The sequence below is a fragment of the Euphorbia lathyris genome, chromosome 4 (assembly GCF_963576675.1).
Source record: "Euphorbia lathyris chromosome 4, ddEupLath1.1, whole genome shotgun sequence".
Taxonomy (NCBI): domain Eukaryota; kingdom Viridiplantae; phylum Streptophyta; class Magnoliopsida; order Malpighiales; family Euphorbiaceae; genus Euphorbia; species Euphorbia lathyris.
In genome coordinates, this window is record NC_088913.1 from 51,651,383 (window position 1) to 51,665,776 (window position 14,394).

General features: G+C 39.5%; 3 protein-coding genes across 3 annotated transcripts; 2 read left to right on the forward strand and 1 right to left on the reverse strand.

Annotated features, from left to right (window-relative positions):
- The first annotated feature begins 5,695 nt into the window (after positions 1-5,695).
- Positions 5,696-8,174, forward strand: LOC136225972 (beta-hexosaminidase 2). The gene is made up of 2 exons (XM_066014208.1): positions 5,696-6,640; positions 7,098-8,174. Exons 1-2 carry the CDS (start codon positions 5,890-5,892, stop codon positions 8,039-8,041), a joined length of 1,695 nt encoding a protein of 564 aa, XP_065870280.1. The 5' UTR covers positions 5,696-5,889; the 3' UTR covers positions 8,042-8,174.
- A 2,170-nt stretch (positions 8,175-10,344) lies between these two features.
- LOC136225975 (non-specific lipid-transfer protein 8-like) lies at positions 10,345-11,046 on the forward strand. The gene is made up of 2 exons (XM_066014210.1): positions 10,345-10,713; positions 10,822-11,046. Exons 1-2 carry the CDS (start codon positions 10,364-10,366, stop codon positions 10,829-10,831), a joined length of 360 nt encoding a protein of 119 aa, XP_065870282.1. The 5' UTR covers positions 10,345-10,363; the 3' UTR covers positions 10,832-11,046.
- Positions 11,047-11,257: 211 nt separating this feature from the next.
- On the reverse strand, positions 11,258-13,704 carry LOC136225974 (protein neprosin-like). The gene is made up of 7 exons (XM_066014209.1): positions 13,404-13,704; positions 13,244-13,330; positions 12,904-13,167; positions 12,644-12,808; positions 12,514-12,567; positions 12,300-12,446; positions 11,258-11,898 (listed from the first exon to the last, which is right to left on the reverse strand). Exons 1-7 carry the CDS (start codon positions 13,551-13,553, stop codon positions 11,521-11,523), a joined length of 1,245 nt encoding a protein of 414 aa, XP_065870281.1. The 5' UTR covers positions 13,554-13,704; the 3' UTR covers positions 11,258-11,520.
- Between the last annotated feature and the right edge of the window lie 690 nt (positions 13,705-14,394).

The window sequence follows — 14,394 nt, forward strand, 5'->3', positions numbered from 1 at the left end:
GTAAAGCCACATATTTTATTTTATGGCAATATACTTGGATAGTATGGCCATTCTTTCCACAAAAGTCACAGCTGATCTTCTGTTTAGGATGTTTCACTGACTTGTCAGCACCCCAGTGCTGAGCGTGCCAGCACACCTTAGTGGTGTGTCCTTTCTTCCCACAAAAGTCACACTGGACTTTTCGCTGGGGATTCCATCTCTGTTGAGTACCTTGGTACTGAGTTCTCAGAGGAATGTTTCTTTTATTTGGAACCTTTAATTGGTTCTGGATAGTTGTGACGTCCTTTCTCAGTTTCTTTGAAACTGATTGGACTTCAGAGATAGACTCGTGTATGATCTTCATGTTATCATGCAGAGTTGAAATGTCCTGAAGAAGGAATCTGAGGTCACTCAGCTTGACCTCTTCCACTTCGTCACAGCGCCTGCTGAGTGCTCTAACTTTCTTATTACACTTCTTGACAAGTGTGTAGAGATCACTCAGGGCATTAACCATATCGTTTCTGAGCTAGGGAAGAGTAATTACCTCATTTGATTGCTCCTCGTCATCTGATGCGACGGATGGGTCAGCATACTCAGAGACGCATGGCTCAGCAAGTTCGTCAGCCATGAAGCATATCTTCGCTGACTCGGTGGCCTCAGCTTCTGTAGATGAGGACTCATCACTGTCGCTCCATGTAGCCACCATTGCCTTCTTGCCGCTCTTCTTGTCTTTCCTCAGTGTGGGGCAGCTTGACTTAATATGGCCAGTTTGATGGCACTCAAAGCATGTAGTGGGCTTTGAGCTGTCCTTTTTGTATTTGTTGTCGCTTGAGTCAGTTTTATACTTATCAAACTTTCTGTAAGGCTTCTTAGAATATTTGTCATTCTTCCTGAATAGCCTTTTCATCTTCCTTGTGAACATAGCCATCTCCTCGTCATCAGTTGAGCTCCCGTCAGTGGAGTCAGCTTTCATGACCAGAGACTTCTGCTTCTTGTCTTCAGATTTTTCCTTCACCTCGAAGTTTTTCATAGATATCTCATGGGTCAGCAACGAGCCGATGAGTTCGTCATATTTGTAGATGGTTAAATCCTGAGCTTCCTCAACAGCGGTCTTCTTTGCTTGCCAGTCTTTAGGAAGACTCCTGAGTATCTTTTTGACTTGTTCTTCCTCAGTGAAGATTTTCCCAAGTCTCTTGAGCTCATTAATGATGTTGGTAAACCTTGCATTCATGTCTGAAATGCCCTCATCATTGTTCATCTCGAACAGCTCGTACAGTCTCATCTGCTGATTCACCTTGGACTCCTTTACTTTATTAGTTCCCTCGTAGGTGACTTCCAGCTTTTTCCAGATCTCTTGCGCCGACTCACAACCTGAGATTTTATTATATTCTGCAGCATCGAGCGCACAGTGAAGCATATTGATAGCCGAAGCGTGATTTTGAAGCTTCTTAAGATCATCCTCTGTCCATTTGGCCTCAGCTTTTACAACTGTTTGGCCAGCCACAACTTCGACAGGTACAAATGGGCCTTGAACTATAGATAGCCAGGCACTCATATTTGTAGCCTGAATGAAATTTTTCATCCTATTCTTCCAGAAGGTATAGTTAGACCCGAAGAATAGGGGAGGCCGAGTGATGGACAGCCCCTCAGGCAGTATCTGAGTTGTTTGGTTTCCTGGGAGAAACCGACTACTGTTTTCGCCCATGGTAGGGATCAGCTCAAGGTTGTTAGACCTTTTACAGTGAGCTTTTAAGCTCTGATACCACTTGTTGGTCCCTTATAACGTTGCAAGTATAGTTCCAAGGGGGGGGGGGGGGTTAGGAACTATTTAAACTTTTTAATTAATTTTGGGCAAACTTCTTTTCTTAAGAGAAAAGGTTTTAACAGCGGCGCTGAGTGATCAGTAAGATACTGGCTTAGTCAACTGGTGACTAGGTCAGTTTCTTGACTTGAGTCAGGAGATAGCACTTAAAGTCTATTCCTGAGCCCAGATGTTCGATGCGCACAACTCAGCTTGACCTCTTTACTTGGTCAGTTTTTGGTTATTTAAGCAAGCAATATATATAAGGAGTTTAAGGTAAGAAATACGTTACTCAGTAGATTTATCCAGGTTCGGCTTCTTCTAAGCCTACGTCCTGTCCCCGGAACACGTTCCGAGATTTCGAATCCTCTACTGAGCTCTTTAAAGGTAGAGCCTCAAACCTTTTACAATCTTAGCAACTGAGTATAACAAGAGTACCTTCCTCTATACCTCTACTCAATCCTAATCTCTCGCTGAGTACTATAACCGAGTACTCAGCCTCTCCTTTCTAATCTCTAGAAATGATAAGTGTTTGTCCTAAACAATGAATGCTAAGACACCTTAGATGATTGAATAATCACTCTAGACTTTTACACAAATATATGAAATGTAGTGTAAGATTTGCTTTGCTTCTTGCTTGCAGAACTTGTGTAGAAATTTGGTCAGCGTAATGGCTTGATCAAGTTCTGTGTAGAATGAAGCTTCTGATGGCACTATTTATAGAGATGTCTTGAGGCATCGGTCATTTCGAATTTCGAAATAACCGTTGGAGGGAAACGGCTTCCTGTCGTTGTCATCCTGACTTGCTCAGAGCTCTCGGCCAATCAGATTTGTGTATCTTCTATCCTCGGTCAGCTTTTGGTCAGCTCGGCAGAATGTCTCTCCTTTTATGGTAAAGTCAACTAGACAGCATACTGTGTCGTCTGAACTTTACCCAAAGTGGAAATACTTTGTCTGGAAGTTTTCCTTAGCCAGCTGCTGTCTTGTACGCTTTGTCGAATCAACTCAGCAGCTTCGTTCCGAAGTTGTCCCCTGAAGGTCTTCTAGATCCTTCTCATGCTGAGCTGCGTTTTGCACACAGCGACATTGTTTTGATAAACGCGGGCCGAGTTGTCTTGAGTTGTTTGACTTGGGCTTTGACTTTCGTATTGGGCTTGGGCCTTTTAATTCTTGTGTCTTATAAACAATTTAACTCAACATTGAACAAACACATTAGTAGAATAAATCAAAGCATTTAAACTTAGTGTGTTTAGAATATGTTTTTTTTTTAATTACACTTAAACAATTTTGTCAAATCAAAATTATGTGGAAAGATGTTTCAACAGTAGCTACAACAAGAATAAAGATAGCATCAAAAGACACCCCAAAGAATGGTGTAGAACAAAGAAGGAAGATGAAATAAAATTACCAGAAGAAGAGATGTTTCCAGCGCCCCTCAAGGAGCTACTAGAGCTGGTGGAAGAGGGGGAGGAAGGAATATCATGAGGAACTGATCCGCCCACGACAAGAGATGCCGCCTCCGCCTCCGCCTCCGCCTCCGCCAACCAAGTAGATGCCTCAGCCTCCTCATCAACACGTTTCTTGGTAGCCAATTAGAGAGCTAAAAATTTAAGTCAGTACTCATGTTAGAACCTGTATACACGAGAATCAAACAATCAAAACAAACTCAAAGGAGGTGTTCATTTCTACCTTTAAAGATGTGCGCATATGTGGGGGCCCCCTCTAAATGAACCCTATGACGCTTATCAACCAGCGAAACCGGTTTGTTCTCCACCAAACAACTCAATAATTGATTTGTTGTGAATTAGAGGCGTAGATGGGTCAGACAATCAAACACATCTTGTTCATCATCAGTTAAAGGAACGAGGTCTCGAAAACCATCTCTTTCCATGACACTTGGATTCTAGGAGCGGCGAAAGGGAAATCTGAGGGGGCAAAGAGAATCTCCAAGGATTTGGCCCCCTTCACCTCTGAGAAGACAGATCCAAAACTAGTGAGGCTTAAACTTATTGCTGGAAGGTTTATCATTCACAAAGGATGGCCGGTTTACAGGAAGCTTTAAGATCCACAAGAAGTCATCCGCGAGCCTCCGATTAGGAATCCGAATATGCCGAAAAAAGAGGACTTGTTAGTAAGAACTCTAAATCATCACAAACCTTGGCTATACCCAAGAGATCCAACCAGCCATTCAGAGATAATTGCACCAGACAGATATATAATTCATGCAATACATTCAGAATGATGTCCAATAAAGGAAGATGAACCCCATTCTCAAGAAAAATCTCATAAAATCCCAAATGGGCTTCAGACGCCTCAATAATCACCTGGTCAAGGTTTGGAACCCTAGCCTCTAAATGTGCAAACTCAGAATATTGAAATACCAGTGTAGCCAGAGTAAGATCATCAAAGGTAGATGGTTGTTCATGATTCCTCAAATGAGGAATCTTCGGCTTCTTGGGTTCCTCGTCCTTTTTTCTGGCAAGTCTCATTATTGTTGTTGTTGCTGGGTCTAGATCTCTCACCTTTTCCGGTGAGACGATCCCGCGCAAGCCATGACTTAAGCAAAAGAAATAAAGAAAAGAAAGGAGAACTTACTGAAACCTGTAGAAAACAATTGACCTTCCGGAGAAGTAGAGTACGAATCTAAAGGGATAAGAGCAAGGGAGAAGTCAAGAAGGAAAAGGCAATAGAGCGCAATGAGAGAAGAAGATAAAGGGGGGGAAAGGAAAACGAAAAGACTTCAGGGCAAGTGAAGCGTCCATGACATTAAACCAGGCGTTCTCATTAAAGAGCTGTCGAGCACCAGATTCTAGACCCATCCCCCAGCAAACACGTCAGCAAAGCTATAGGTAACCCCATGATGACTCCGAGAAAAGGATGACTTGAAGCAAAATAACAAAACAAACCTTTTGTAAAAGGGTTATTTTACAAAAGAATGTATTCAAGACTATGAGGTGGGGGACATATGATATCGGGCTAAGTGATGTCACATGCATGACGTCATCCCCATCCTCACTGCGGCCCAAGTCCAAACGTAATAAAGGTCCACATAACGTCCAATACGGCTCATGACCAACTTCAACAAGCCAAATATATTCACCACGGCCCAACCCTTGCGAACAGCAGCCCATTGCGACTTACAAGTTTCTAACCTCCAGACGTCAATGGATCTTCTAGAATCATACGAGATAAAGTATTCCTCTAGGGATTCAGACTCTAATCCAGCTCCATAAGGATTCCCAAGAGGATGATAACCTCAAACCTAATCGAACACTATAAATAGACAGGTATAGACACATGGTTCGGTACATTAACTACTATCTCAAAATAGTTCATACCATTTCTTTCGGTCCTAATCATAAAATGACTTACGCATCGGAACGGATTTGCCGGACTTCGGCTTTGTCTGATCTGCATACTGTTTTGTAGGTTCATTATGATGTAAGATCATCATCACCACTTGGATACGTAAGCAAAATAATATAACAAGTTACGTGTGATATGGGATAGTGGATATCATGTTATTTTAGTAGCTTCAGATTCAGCCTCAGCTATTCAATTGCTTAAAGGGGATTTAGTTTTGTCAAATTGGCTTGGTGTTATTCTCAGTGATGTTTTTGAGGTGGTTGACTCTTTTGAATCCATCCAGTTCGTGCATGAAAAACGAAAAGCCAACACTGCTGCTCATAGTTTAACTGCATGGGCACGCTCTCTTTCACAAATGGAAATTCTTATATAAATCAATGTTTTAGATAAATGAATATATTAGCAGTTCATTATGAGACAACAAATCAATGTTTTAGATAGATGAATATATAAATCATGATTTAAGAGTAACTACTTTTACCAAATTGAAAAGGTGAAGAATAATAGAAGGATAAAATGGCGTTATGCAAGAAAGGAAAGGACAGGACAGGACGGCGGCGCCGGCAACTCTTCCTTTGACATTTAACTTGCAATCTTCTATTCTCTTTTGTATAGGAGTCAACTGCATGGTTCCAAACTGCAAAACACCAAATGGTAAATGACAAAAATTCTCTCCATTTTCCACCTTTAAATTCCTGCTCCACTATTTCTGAATCTCAAACTCACTTCTACTGCTTCTAACAATGAGGATCATCGCTATTCTCTTCTTCTTCGTTCTCTCACCTTATGCCAATGCCATAATCCCTTGGCCAAAGCCCAGAATTCTTTCCTGGCCTCATCCACAGGCCACTCTCCTATCCCCTTCCTTCTCTATCTCCTCCCCCAATCATCCCTACCTCTCTCCCGCCGTCAATCGTTTCCTCCACCTTATTCTCTACGAGCACCACCGTCCTCTCGTTAACCCTTCCCTCAACATCTCCAACTCCTCCCCTCCTTTGCTCACTCTTTCCGTCTCCGTCGCGGACCTCACTTCCCCACTCCACCACGGAGTCGACGAGTCCTATTCCCTCTCAATCCCCAATCTCACTTCCACGGCCAATTTGACAGCGGCGACTGTCTGGGGTGCTATGAGAGGACTCGAGACTTTCTCGCAACTTGTTTGGGGCAATCCTTCCTACGTGCCGGTGGGCCTTTATGCGTCGGACTCGCCGCTTTTCCCGCATAGAGGGGTAATGTTGGATACATCCAGGAATTATTATCCGGTACAGGATATATTGAGGACTATCGGAGCCATGAGTGCTAATAAGCTCAATGTGTTTCACTGGCACATTACCGACTCCCATTCCTTTCCTTTGCTTCTGCCGTCTGAGCCTGAGCTTGCATCCAAGGGTTCTTATGGCCGCGAAATGCAGTATACGCCGGCCGATATTGCAGCAATTGTGCGGTTTGGTTTGGAACACGGTGTAAGAGTTATTCCTGAGATTGACGCTCCTGGTGAGTAGCCACTTCTATATATGGTCTATGGAGAAATTTTATAATGTTTTTTTTTTTGTGGTTGATTATCACAAACTTTGACTACTTGGGAATAATTTATAATTAATTATTACAAATTCATTAGAGCGTTTGGATATTTTTATTTATTTTTGTCTTATTTTTGTTTTGTTGCTAACAAGGTTTCCGTCTAATCCTGGCGGTCGGTAATTTCCTTCATAAAGTTTGGTTTATTATGTTTGCAGTAACCATTACAAAATTGCTGTCGCAAAAATGGCTTACTATATATGTCTCTGTAGGACTAGGCTTTATTTTTTCTAACTACTTGAGATTTTTGGTTGTTATAAAACCTTCCCATGATCTATTATTATATGGAGTTAATTTCAATATAACATTCTCCATTGGAACTAGATTATTTCCTAAGTTCTTGGTTATGAGTGTGAAACTTTTATAATTTCAGGACATACAGGATCATGGGCTGCAGCCTACCCTGATATTGTGACATGCGCAAACATGTTCTGGTTACCAGCTGGAGCAGCATGGGCTGACCGGCTTGCAGCTGAACCAGGAACCGGCCATCTAAACCCTCTCAACCCGAAGACCTATCAAGTTCTTAAAAATGTTATTGCTGATACAATCAACTTATTCCCTGAACCATTTTACCATGCGGGAGCTGATGAGATCATTCCAGGCTGCTGGAAAGTTGATCCAGATATTCAGTCCTTTTTATCGAATAACGGAACCCTTAGTGAACTGTTGGAGACGTTCATCAAATCCACTTTGCCTTATATTTTGTCACTTAACCGGACAGTGGTGTACTGGGAAGATATTTTGTTGGACGAAAATGTCAAGGTGGATGCTTCAATTCTTCCACGAGAGCATACCATCCTACAAACTTGGAATAAAGGTCCAAATAACACAAAACTGATAGTTTCTGCTGGTTATAGAGCTATTGTGTCATCTTCAGAATTCTATTATTTGGATTGCGGACATGGCGATTTTCTTGGGAATGACAGCCAATATAATCAGCCACCAACAAGTGGAACTGAAGGAGATGGAGGATCGTGGTGTGGTCCCTTCAAAACATGGCAAACCATTTATAATTATGACATAACATATGGATTGAGTGAGGATGAGGCCAAGTTGGTACTCGGTGGTGAAGTGGCGTTGTGGTCGGAGCAAGCAGACCCCATAGTTTTAGATGCAAGGATTTGGCCTAGAACTTCAGCAATGGCTGAGACTTTGTGGTCAGGGAATAGGGATGAGACAGGTAAAAAGAGGTATGCAGAGGCCATGGACCGTTTAAATGAGTGGAGGTACAGAATGGTCAGCAGAGGAATTGGGGCTGAACCTATACAGCCTCTGTGGTGCATTAGGAACCCAGGCATGTGCAATACTTTTTAAGAGTTTGCTTTTATGCATAATTCTTTCCTTTGTAAAATCAGATTTCCAAAACTTGATACATCTTACCCAGTCTTGTATACATTTTCTTATTGTTCAAATTTAAATTGAAAAATCGAGAAGCTTTTCAAGATAATGTTTTTTTTTTTTAACTCTGTGACACAAGCCTATTAAAGAAAAAAAAAATCTGGAACTTTGATGATATTTTTATACAGTTCTTGCATGTCTCTAATGATGGATCGTCTTTAAAAGGCAGAACAAAAAGTGATTGTCTGAAGAAGTAATTTGAAGTTGAGGTTTTTTATTTTTTATTTTTTATTTTAAAACAAACTTCATAAGCAATAAAGCCTATTCTCCCACCAGAGCCAGAGACCCTTCTTGCTTAGCAAGATAGTGGACTCTCATTTGCTTTTGTCCTAGCAACATTTACAAGCTGCGATAACAACTTTTTACAATCATCAACTATAAACATAAAATGTGTAAAACCTGAAGACTGGTCATGAACAGAAAAACAAAGAAACTGGCAGTCAATTTCCATCAAAACATGACCCCAACCATTCTTCGGCAATCAAGAACCCCTGCAATTAAGATTCCTGAATGCTTGGTCACAAATGATTCCTTAAAATCCAACCAGAAGAACTGAAATTATGACCCGAGAAAACAGCTGCATCAATATTGCATTTAAGGATCGACGGTGGAGGAGGAACCCAACTCATGTCGAATTTTCTGCACCATCTGTACCTGCAAACATAGCAGGAGATGAAGGATTTCTAGACACAGCAGGAACCACAACATATGATGTAGATTGCGAATACATAACCAGTGGTTCTGAAAACATAGCACCCTGATACACGTGAGTTGCTGCTGGGAAAAGATTTTTCCAGATCTTGTCATTCCTTGCCTTCCAAATACCCCAAAGCAGAACCAGCGGCTCTTCCTTTCAAGATTTAGAAAACAACATAAACACAGCTAGCCATCACCCCTTGACTGATTGAAACTGATTCCAGGCCCCCATAAAAGAGTATAATTATGAGTTTGAGTTGCTGTTTTTAAAAGGACAAGACAGAACCAGAACTATATGAAAATAATTACCTGTTCTTGTTAATTTAATGCAAAACCACGTGTACATTTGCTGCTAATTCTAGGTTAGGGCCTGTGGATTATTAAATTTTTTGTTCAAACAATAATCAGTAGGTCCTTTGATCTTTGATGAACTTGAAACTTGCAATTGTTGTTGCTGTTGTGTTGAGTGGCTGCAAAAGTTCATGTTGAGTTTCCAATAAGATGGACCAATTAAGGGAAGTTCATCTAAGTGTGGAGCATTCTTTGCACATAACGCTTCTTTCTAATTGAACTATATGAAATTTTATAATGCCTATATGTGGTGTTGCTATAATTTGTATTGCATTGCACATGGTAAGAGACTGGAACAGAAAAGCCTTCATTGAAAGTTACCAATGGTTGGTTAATCATTCTCACAATTCTGAAATCCAAGGCTTTTTTGCAATTGTTTTGACTGGCTAAGAATTCAATCAACAGTTGCCGAATCTCTAGGATAGTTTAATATAATCTTGCAAGTATGTGTCATGGCATCTTAGTCCTCACACCTAGCTACCTATCAGAAAGCTCCAAATACGTCTAATGTAAAAACTGCAAGCTAATCCTTATGCAAACCTACACGAAATTGACATGGGCCTTTGCATAGACTCATTTCAGAACCTACCCTTTTGTAATTTATATAATTTCAAACCTAAGTTCTACAAGTAACATAAAAAAAATGCTCAACAACTATGTAATGCCAGACATACAGACAATAACACATTTATTTGTTTCATAAAATATTACTGATAGGTGACGTATCTATTCAGAACAGACAGAGAAGGATTTCACCTTCTGTGATAATAGCAGCAGGAGAAATTTTTTAGTCGTCTCTATTGTCATTTCAAAGAATATTCAGTTTTAGTAGCATTTTTTGTTTTGGGTAAATGTATTATATTAATCAGTTCGAAATTGATCAGACACCTTTTAAGTGACCCCTCCCCCAACTAAGATCGACACGGTGTCATATATATATATATATATATATATATATACACTCTGCATACTTCAATATTACACTTCACTACATTAATCCAACCTAACTTTACACTCTTTCTATTATTTTCCTTCTCTCTTTCTTGCACTCATGAATCAAACAATCACCTGTAATTGTTCAAAATTTTCTAACCTTTCTTGTTGCAGTGAGCTTCCCTCCACATTCATTATAAAGCAGGAAAGCAATCAACTGCATACTCAACAGCAAGACTTGCTTCCCTTTCAATCAGCATGATGAAGTCTCAAAATGTAGCATTACCAGCAATGGCAGCTCTTCTGCTTCTTCTTTCTCTTGCCCTGTCTTCAGAGGCTGCTATTTCGTGTAGCGATGTGATGAAAGACCTGAGACCTTGTGTGAAATACCTTGTGAATGGAAGCGGAGCACCACCTGCAGCTTGTTGTGCAGGTGCTTCAGCTCTTGCAGCAGCTGCAACTACTACTGATGATAGGAAGGCTGCTTGTGCCTGCATCAAGTCAGCTGCACAGAATATCAATCCAAATACTCAATTAGCTCAAGCTCTTCCAGCCAACTGTAGGATCAGCTTTCCCTACAACGTTTCGCCCAATGTTGATTGTTCCAAGTGTGTATACTTCCTCTCTAGACATGATTTTGTTTTCATTGTTTTCTCTATACATGCATTAGCATTTTCCTTCACATTTCTTATTAACCATTTTTTCTATAATTGCAGGATTACTTAAAAGTTATATGGTCTGCTCTGCCTAGTGGTATCTTGTGGAAATGTCAGAACTCAGAAGTTATATGGTCTGCTCTGCATTTTATATATTAATATGGAAGTGCTTATATGTCTTTAGTATTTTGTAATATGCTGGAATGTCTGCTAGGATATCTCCACAAAAATAAATCTCAATAAAAAGGGTGGTTTGTTTACAAATTCATCTGCTTTCATATGTAATGCCAATTGCTTCAGTAACGTGTTTTCACTTAATAGTGTAGTTTATCTCTAGAATTGTCATGTTTAAACCTCTAGCAACAATTTAAAGAAAATTACAAATTATTTTTGAAAACTTGTTCTAACTTGAAATGATCCAACATCGTGTACCTGAAACTAGATTAATTGTTGCTCAAACACCATGTTAAAAAACTTAGGAAAAAAAAAAGGTACCTCAACAGGAAATTTTGACCCCCACATACATGTATATAATGGGTTTAGGCCTCATTAATTAGTTAACAAATATGAAATGTTTTCACATGATTTATGAAACAATTTCAAGAATATAATAGTGGAACAAGGGAAAATATACAATGGGCTAGACAATAATTGAAGAGTAGGAAATAAACAAATGGGCTTCTCTTCCGACAAGAATTAACTTGGGTTGGGTGTTCAACCTTTTCTTCAAATTGTAGTTTGTTGAGATTTTTGACATGATTAGGGGCAGTTAGGATTTCTTCCAGGACCTCCATAGAAAAAGTAGGTACCCCAATCAGCATCTTTACCATTTTGAACATTATAACAATTGGGTTGCTCTGTAAAAGTGTGAATATCTTTTGGAATCCTGAGGTTATTGGATCCATCAACAAGTTGAATATTCTTGAAGTAACCAGATTTTCCAAAACCTTCACCAGGAAAATGTCCACTTCCCATTTGTGTAGTTGTGTGGTGGCCATCAGATTGTGAGTTCACAATTTCCCCTCCCCATTCAACCATTGTAGCACTTTCTACTAAGTAGGAGAAGAGGGAGGCTGGCCAGTATCCTAGCACTGATTCATCCCCAAATTGTATCCACCAGTTTCCCTCTTTTGGGTCCTACACCCACCAACATTATTCCCCATTTTAATTTATGCAACCATAACTAACATGTATCAATACACACAAACAAACACATCACATGTCAAACATTATCTTGTGTTTCTAATTCAGGTTAAGAAATTAAAGATCATGCATAGCCAGGCAGAATCATCATACTTTTAGAATATCTTTTTGCCATTTTAGTCCTTGACATTGTCCACTCTAACCTGACAGTATCCAATTGAATTTTAAAGGGTTACTGTTAGAGGTTTTTAGGTATAATAAAAAAAAATACATATATTACTTTTGTTTAGTTTAGAATCACATGTTGAAGTTTTGACAAGTAAAAAAGGCCAAGAGTATGATTAGTATACCGTTGTTAATTCTATAATAAAGTAGTGAGTTTTGTCCTTATTTACCTTCCAGACAAGTAGGCTGATCTCATATTGGGAGCCACCATAATTTGAAACAGGAAAGATGCTTGCACCCATTGCAATTTGATTATTGATTTGAATAAATCCTGAGCATAGGAGATTATAGCAGCCCGTGGCTTGATAGGCATCACTCTGTCATTAGATCAAACATTAGATCTGGACAAAATGAGTGAATATTGAGATGGATACATATACTCACAGTCCAATAAGTGAAGAGTCTAGGTCTGTTATCACCATATAGATCTGGACTGACCTGTACCAACTCTTTCTAGTATTAAAATGGATAACTCAATTATGGGTAAAAAGAGAAATAAACAAGTGAAAAAGACCTGCCAGCCAGCTTCGATGCTGTTAAGATCTTGACCAAAGGAACCTCCCAAGATCCAGATTTGAGATAGGCTGAATTCATTAGGCTGTTGAATATTGGGTTCCCAGACATTTATAGTTGCCTTAGCTCCATAATACTTGTCTCCTTGTACATACACTATTGCATGCTAAAACACTCCAATTATAGAAGAAAAATGAAATCTATCAGATAAAAGAATCATAACTAAAAAGCTTTTACACTAATCTCCCAATAGATTCCAACCTGGTGGCCATTTTGAGTAATGAGGTCAGGTTCTGGTGACATGGGTTGAGGGATGCCATTGCCATTGCCAACATGGTTCTTCCTTCCAAACATTTCCACGGAGCTTGCTCTTAATATATCATCTTCTTTAATTCTTCTTACTGGAATAGTTCCTTGTGGGCATTTCCCGTTCAAATGCCACAACTGAGTAACTGTTTTTTTCTCTGAAGTTGAAGAGGCCTTGGTCTCTCTCAATATTCCTTGTGGAAGGGAATTGGGTCTCATCTGTAGCAACAACATATCAATCAATCACGGTATTGGTGAAAATAATAATATGAAATCTAGTAAGAAGGGTAAGAACCTGAATGGTGTGGTTTCTAAGTGAAGGATGATCAAAAGCCGGTTGGTGGGATATATGGACGCAATCAATTATATCTCCATCAGGGCTCTGAGACATGGAAAGGGAAATTAAGAATAAATAAACTCAAAACTTGTTTCAGAGAATGGAGAGGAAGAATAACCTTGATAGATTTAACAGGAGTCTTGTTTAAGCGATTCAAATGGTTACTAATATCTTCTAGGTTGTGGTTGTGTTGAGATAGTCCTCCAGCATGAGCAAATAGGATGATATTGAGTAGAAACAGAAGCAGCAAGAAAGAGGGTAGAGCCATAGCTATAGCTATGGAATTTAGAAAGTGCTGTGTTGTGTTGAAGATGAAGGAGATTATGAGTGGAGGATGATTTTTTAAGCATATCTTTATAGTACGAACCCACAACACAGCCTTTTTCACTAGGAAGGAAGATACAGACACTCCACTCGTCCAACACAAAACAACAGCCGACTTTTTGTCTCTTCCTCGCCGTTGTGGGGGGAAATTATATCCACCACACCAACAAAACTCACTACTTGTTTTTTCCATTTCAACCCTCACTTAATGCAAATATCCTATTCTTAATATAGGTTAAGAGGGTTTACTGTGTAAGCATGTTTTTTTTGAGGATGTTACCATTTACCGTCCCTTTTTGCTTTTACCGCTTCTATTTGGACAATATTACCCTTTTAATAAAAAAAAATTTGAGTTTTTTCAAAAAAAAAGCGCCAATTTTGGCCTAGGTGGGTGAAACGGGCGGATCCTTCACCCGCTCAGTCAATGGTTTGGAAGGGTGAAACACCCGCCCAGCCAATGGCTTGGGCGGAACCATTGGTTGGGCGGGTCAGCTACCCGCCTAGGCCAAAATTGGGTCTAGGCATAAATTTAATATTTTTAGTTGACGGAAAATGTTAAATCATTCAATTTTTTGTGACGAAAAATACAAAATCGTCACGAAAAATATGTATTATGTTCATGATTTTTTTTCAAAAAAAATGTAAATTTTAATGTTTCCGACTCATAATCATCTATTTTCGGGGTTCGGGTTGTCACATATCAATTATTTTCATAATTTTAATTATTGTTGTTCGGGTTCGTGATTTTGGAGAGAGAATTTATAGCTTTGATCAAAATTATAAAA

Coding starts and splice junctions, on each gene's coding strand:
- LOC136225974 (XM_066014209.1), bottom strand. CDS start 13,553: ATGGCTCTACCCTCTTTCTTGCTGCTTCTGTTTCTACTCAATATCATC. Junction 13,331..13,403: donor CTCCTGTTAAATCTATCAAG/GTTATTCTTCCT, acceptor TCCATGTCTCAG/AGCCCTGATGGAGATATAAT. Junction 11,899..12,299: donor TCAGCCTACTTGTCTGGAAG/GTAAATAAGGAC, acceptor TGGTGGGTGTAG/GACCCAAAAGAGGGAAACTG.
- LOC136225975 (XM_066014210.1), top strand. CDS start 10,364: ATGATGAAGTCTCAAAATGTAGCATTACCAGCAATGGCAGCTCTTCTG.
- LOC136225972 (XM_066014208.1), top strand. CDS start 5,890: ATGAGGATCATCGCTATTCTCTTCTTCTTCGTTCTCTCACCTTATGCC. Junction 6,641..7,097: donor TCCTGAGATTGACGCTCCTG/GTGAGTAGCCAC, acceptor TTATAATTTCAG/GACATACAGGATCATGGGCT.